Source organism: Otolemur garnettii, unplaced genomic scaffold (genome assembly GCF_000181295.1).
Source record: "Otolemur garnettii isolate 467f Iridium unplaced genomic scaffold, OtoGar3 scaffold00055, whole genome shotgun sequence".
Taxonomy (NCBI): domain Eukaryota; kingdom Metazoa; phylum Chordata; class Mammalia; order Primates; family Galagidae; genus Otolemur; species Otolemur garnettii.
The window spans coordinates 6,510,586-6,517,236 of record NW_003852450.1 but is presented as its reverse complement, the minus strand read 5'-3'; the positions used below and the strand labels follow the sequence as shown (position 1 = coordinate 6,517,236).

The 6,651-nt window shown below is 39.3% G+C and overlaps 1 protein-coding gene across 1 annotated transcript in view; it reads right to left on the bottom strand.

Moving 5' to 3' along the window:
* Positions 1-6,651, bottom strand: part of KDM5B (lysine demethylase 5B) — an 86,887-nt gene that overhangs the window by 36,105 nt on the left and 44,131 nt on the right. Inside the window, exons 8-10 of the mRNA XM_003792347.3 lie at positions 5,497-5,655; positions 3,050-3,169; positions 684-842 (exon numbers count right to left, since the gene is read on the bottom strand). Coding sequence (XP_003792395.2) covers positions 684-842; positions 3,050-3,169; positions 5,497-5,655 — 438 coding nt within the window. The remainder of the gene's footprint in view (positions 1-683; positions 843-3,049; positions 3,170-5,496; positions 5,656-6,651) is intronic.

The window sequence follows — 6,651 nt, the reverse complement described above, 5'->3', positions numbered from 1 at the left end:
AAAAAAAAAAAAAAAAAAAGAAAATAAAAAAAGAAAAATTAGCCAAGTGTTGTGGTGGGCACCTGTAGCCTCAGCTACTCAGGAAGGTAAGGCAGGAGAACCACTTGAGCCCAGGAGTTTGAGGTTGCTGTGAGCTAGGATGAGCCATGACACTCTAGCCTGGGTGACAGAACAAGACTCCGTCCTCATAAAAAAGAGAAAAAAAGAATTCATTAAAAATCTGATAATTAAGAACCCGTGAGGTGCCTCACACCTGTAATCCTAGCACTCTGGGAGGTCGAGGTGGGCAGATCGCCTGAGCTCAGAAATTGAAGACCAGTCTGAGCAGGAGCCAAGACCCCATCTCTACTAAAACTAGAAATACTTCTAGCCAGGCATTGTGGCGGGCACTTGTAGTCTCACAGAGTGAGATTCTTGTCTCTATAAAAAAAAAAGTTCTAAAAAAATCTGGTACTTGAAGATTTGCACAAAGTAATCATAAATTACTTCAAGACACCCAAACAGAATTTCAAGAAATAACTCCATTTCCAAGCCACTTATGAGGGCTTCTATTTTGGGGGTGGGGTGGGGTGTAAAGCTGCTATTAATCCAGTATTATGCCCTTTAGATCAATATATAATTAACTGAAGTTTTATACGTAGAGCTCTTTCTCAAAGTAAAAGTGCCTCACAGTTTGAGCCTACCTCTTCCTCAGGTGAAAGCTTGATTTTTCCATCTCGGACAGGAAAGCCACTGCCAAATTCCTTTGAGGCAATATCAGCTCCGTATTCTACGGTGACATCCTCTTCAATAGTGCTTACTAGTCTCCAAAATTCTTTCTCAACCAGTTCCGTGGGAACCATCTGGGAATACAATAAGAAAAGAAAAAATGAGTTTCCTCACAAACTTGTGACCAATCTGACTAGATAATTTCAGTGATGGGAAATCACAGACTAAGAAAAAATTGGGTCCATAATGTTCAGTAATTAATCCCAGACAATTCTACAAACTTCTATTTCCTGAGAGGAATTTTGTAAGAATCCTAATTAAGAATTCATGTGCTTCTATCACCAACCTGGCACAATCATAAAAAGGAGGCAAGAAAAGTAAAACAATGATATTTTGGAATCCAGGGGTATTTTTTTGTTTCAAGAAACGTGTTATCAATGGTAACAATAGTTAATTATGCTTGAATATGTAAAGTACAGTATAATTCACAAATGTATAGTAATAATGGTTGATTAGGGGGTGGCACCTGCGGCTCAGTGAGTAGGGCGCCAGCCCCATATACTGGGAGAAGTGGGTTCAAACCTGGCCCCAGCCAAACTTCAACAACAAAAAAATAGCCAGGTATTGTGTCAGGCGCCTACAGTCCCAGCTCCTCAGGAGGCTAAAGCAAGAGAATCACCTAAGCCCAAGAGTTGGAGGGTGCTGTGAGCTGTTGATGCCGTGGCACTCTACCAAGGGCGACAAAGTAAGACTCTGTCTCTTAAAAAAAATAAATAAATAAAAATAATGGTTTATTATGTTTGAACAATGCTTTATACTTTTAGAGATGCTTTCAAATACATTATTTGAGTCCACCCTCTCATTCTTTTCACTAGACCTGACTCAGAGTAAGGTAGGTAGGCAACCAAGATGAAAAAGACAGTGTAAGGAAGAGAGGAATTACTTTGCAGCAGTACACCCTAGAATAAAGAATCTCCAAAAGTGTCAAAGATATGTTGTAAATTTGGTTAAGTCCAGAGGCAGAAAACCTGAATGTCTATTCCCACCTTCTAATATTTCATCAAAATAAAAAGTCTGCCACAAACAGAAGAGGTCATAGGCAAGTCAGCAGGATTGATAAAGCAAACATATAGGGAAATATTATAACGCATGAGGAGTCAAAGAACTGAAAATTCACATTTAGTATAAACTTAAGACCATTAAATAAGCAAACATTTGAAGCTGGGGAAAAACAGGTTCACTCATATATTGTTGGGACCTCATAAACTGAGACAGCTACTGGGGTACAATGAGAGATACACCCTTACCTGACCAGTAGTCCCAGGAAAACTATCCAACGTAATAGTTCCACATGCATGAAATATTTGCTGTAGTACTTTGTTAGGAGAAAAACTACAGCCTAAATATTCAGAATTATTGTAGTAAATCATTTAATTTTGCTGTACTCATTTAATGGGATATTAAATGCTGAATGATACTTGCTCTATGTATCTAAGAGAATTAAAAATGGACTTGTTCTTGACCTACAGAGAATAGAAAAAAGGGAAAAAGACCCTAACTATGAAATTTCTTAAAAAGTTATGATTACATAACGATATATAACATAAATGTATTTTTTTTTGAGACAGAGCCTCAAGCTGTTACCCTGTGTAGAGTGCTGTGACATCACAGCTTACAGCAACCTCCAACTCCTGGACTCAAGGGATTCTCCTGCCCCCACCTCCCAAGTAGCTGGTCCACGGACCACAGGTGCCTGCCATAACACCCAGCTATTTTTTGATTGCAGCCGTCATTGTTATTTGGTGGGCCTGGGTTGGATTCGAACCCGCCAGGTCAGGTTAATATGGCTAGCGCCTTAGCCACTTGAGCCACAGGCACCAGGCCTATAAATGTATTCTTAATGCATAGCACACACCAGTCACTGAACTAATCATTGAAGTTTTCTTTAAATTATATTCTTTGGGAGTGGCGCCTGTGGCTCAAATGAGTAGGGTGCCGGGGGTCATGACGCCATGTGCCAGACGTGGTGGGTTCAAACCCGACCCGGGCCAAAAAAGAAAACTGCCAAAAAAAAAAAAAAATTATATTTGTTGGGCTGAAAGGAATGCTGGTTATTTTCTTTATTGGTAATGTTACTGTAAAATTTATGCAGGAGAGGTATCTTTAGAGAAATCCTTAAAGGAAAAAGTAGAATGCATCTAAAAGTACTATAGAACTTTAATCCACTCAACAAATTTAAGGTTGTCCTGTATGATTAACAACTGCCAGATGAGACCTCAACTCAAATATGTCCTCCAAAAGTTATTAAAATCCTGAATGAAAGCAGTATACATGTACATACATGAACTGGCATGTTGAAGTAATCAGATTTGAATGCATCTGCCATTTCCCCAAAAGTACGGAGGGTATAGTCCCTGGCTGCTTGCTCAAAGCCAAATGCTTCTTGTGGCTTACTACATTCCTGAAAATAAAAAAGACAATTATGTTCTAGGTGACATTTGAAAATGCCAAGCATATTTGGTCAATCATCAAACAGGCTAAGAAAAAGGTTTTAATTTATTTATTTTACTTCTATGCGTGTATATATTAGAAAAATTAGTCTGCCTAAGAAATGGGGTTATTCTACTAAACAAATGAAATAAATGTTATTTGCTAATGAGCAAAGGAAATATCTATTTTTTCAAAGTCTTTTAATTTTTATTACTCAAAAAACCCCCATCTTCTTATTTAGCTTTCTGGCCTTGTGCTTATGCCTTCAACACTTTCACAATTTTTGCTCCTTGATAAAGAAAGCAGGCTTGATCCTGTCACCAACACATTTATCACACATGGTACCACCATAGGCCCTGCTGACATTTTTGTTTGTTTTTTGTTTCAGACAACCTAGTAAGAACTTTAGGACTCAGCGTGAACACCTCAAGGACTATCTAGCACATACCACATGCAGATTTTGGTGCCTTCCCAACCTTTTTGTTACATAGGTAAATAATTCTATTACCAAGTTCAGGACAGACTAGTCAGAGGCTGTATGGTAGGAAAGCCTACCACAGTATGTTAAATACTGGACCATTCTGCCTCTAGACAGCGTGCCCAGACGAGCAGGTATGTATATTTTTACAACCACCAGTTGGAGTAATTTAAATCCAGTAGAACCTCCATAGTTGATTACCTCCACTTTTTTTGGTTGAGCTTCCGGGCCTCAGTCTCCCAAGTAAATACCACGAGCCACTGCACCTCACAAATGTTTTTTTAAAAAAATTCTTTTACAGGTAGTGTCTCTCTCTCTCTGTTGCCCAGGCTAATCTTAAACTCCTGGCTTCAAGTCATTCTTCTGCCTTAGCCTCCCAAAATGCTGGGATTACAGGCTTGAGCTCCCTCAACCGACTCATATTTCTGTTAAATTGTTCAGGATTTTAAGAATTTTTTTTTTTTTTTTTTTTTTTTTAGAGACAGAGTCTCACTTTCTTGCTCTTCGTACAGTGCTGTGGCATCACAGCTTACAGCACCCTCTAGCTCCTGGGCTTTGGTGATTCTCCTGCCTCAGCCTCCTGAGCAGCTGGGACTACAGCACTCACCTGTACACCTGGCTGTTTTTTTGTTACAGTTCAGCTGGGGCTGGGTTTGAACCCAACACCCTCGGTATATGGGGCCGGCACCCTACACACTGAGTCATAGGCACCGCCCCATTTTAAGAATTTTTGCACACTCCAGGATGCCGTGGCAAGCAGACTGCTTGAGCTCAGGAGTTCAAAGACTAGCCTGAGCAACAGCAAGACACTATCTTCTTCTAAAAAACAGACAGGTGTTGTGGCAGGCGCCTGCAGTCCCAGCTACTCGGGAGACAGAATCATTTGAGCCCAAGAATGAGGTTGCTGTGAGCTATGAAGCCATATCACTCAACACAGGGAGACTGAGCGAGACCCTGTCTCCAAAAAAAAAAAAAAGGGAAGAAAAATTTTTGCAAAGAACATGTAATATTTATTTCAATTAAAATTAAAACTTAGTGGCTCAGCACCTGTGGCTCAAGCAGCTAAGGTGCCAGCCACATACACCTAAGGTGGTGGGTTCGAATCCAGCCCGGGCCCACCACACAACAATGACGGCTGCAACCAAAAAATAGCCAGGTATTGTGGCAGATGCCTGTGGTCCCAGCTACTTGGAAGGCTAAGGCAGGAGATTCACTTGAGCCCAGGAATTGGAGGTTGCTGGGAGCTGTGATGCCACGGCACTCTACCCAGGGGAGACAGCTTGAGGCTCTGTCTCAAAGAAAAAAAAAATTGAAAACTTAGGCTCGACTCCTGTGGCTCAGTGGTTAGGGTGCTGGCCACATACATCAGGGCTAGAGGGTTCAAACCCAACCTGGGCCTGCTAAACAACAATGACAACAAAAAACTATCCAGACATTGAAGTAGATGCCTATAGTCCCAGCTACTAGGGAGGCTGAGGCAAGAGAATCACTTAAGCCCAAAGAGTTTGAGACTACTGTGAGCTATGACACCACAGCACTCTATCAAGGGCTACATAGTGAGACTTTGTCTGATAAAATAAATAAATAAAATAAAAAATAAAATTGAAAAATTAATAGTGATAGTTACTGAAAATTATTTTCTGCCTCATAGTTGCCTCTATATATAGAAGAATTCACTTCTAAGACCTCTTTCCTTTTCAGGTCTAGCCCAGTTTTTTTCATGGGCCTCTGTATTGTCTGTTGCCAAATCCAAAACTCAAAAGCAAAGAAAAATACTCTAAAGGAAACTTTCTAATGCCAGTCCTATCATTAAGTCTTACCTGAGCCAAACACTTAGGACACCTCCAGTCTCCCTTAGGAACATCATGGAGAGGTGGGATTAAGCAAAAAGTATGGTAACTATCATCACAGCCATCACACAAGAGAAGCCGGTCCTCATCATTGCCACTGCCACACAAAAGGCAGACATACAAGTCCACCTGTAGCAATAAAAATGGGTACAGAATAAAGGAACATGAGCTTTTGTAATATTCTAAGAATGAAATGAATTTTAGGCTTCGACTTCTATAAGTAATATATCTTAAATAAAAATGCTTTACTTTCTATAAGGAGATATTTCATGATACCTCATTCTAAGGTGTGATCTCTTAGCTTTCTTATTATGTTTCAAGTTTGTTATTTAAATATTGGGTTTTCTGTAGCTTAAAAACAGTATTCTAGAACAGTAAGATGGTAGGCAATAAATTAACAGCCAAACCAAAGTAAAATTTATGAAAGAAAAGGTTTATAGTTAATTAACCACATTAAACTACCAGTTTAAATTCCACTTAAGGAACCATTAAGTTTTCCAAATGCCCTATGATGAAGCATAGTTATTAGCTATTAAGGGCTGAAATGTACTCCCCCTAAAATTACTGCTCAAGACCTACCCAACCTTCAGTACCTAAGAAGACTGTCTGTGGTACTTTCCATGGGTGGTCCTAGCAAACTAATATATTACTCAATACCAGAATGAATTCATATAAACAGGGAATGTTAACTTGTTCTGTCTATTTATTGTATAAATAAAAACTGTACTTTTGGATGGGGTCTTGGTGTGTGCCACACCTTTTGGGGGCAAGACATGAGTTTAAGAGGGACTTTACCTAACAAATACAATCAGGGAAACTTGGTTTCTTGTACCCTCAGTGAATCCTCAACAATTAAAAAAAAAAAAAAACCCTATATTTTTTGGGGGGGGTATTATTTATAGACAGAACATTTGATTGGAATAGTTCTTTTTTAATTTCAGATTAATATGAGAATGCAAATGATGAGGTTACTATGTTTGCATTTAAGTAAAGTCCCTATTATAACTGTGTTAAGTTCTGCTTCTAAGATAAAAAGCATCCTTGTCAAACTCTTGGAAGAGGGCAGGGAAGAAAAGCAACCGGATCGTTTCTAAGGCTACCCAGATTTACTTTTTTTTTTTTTTT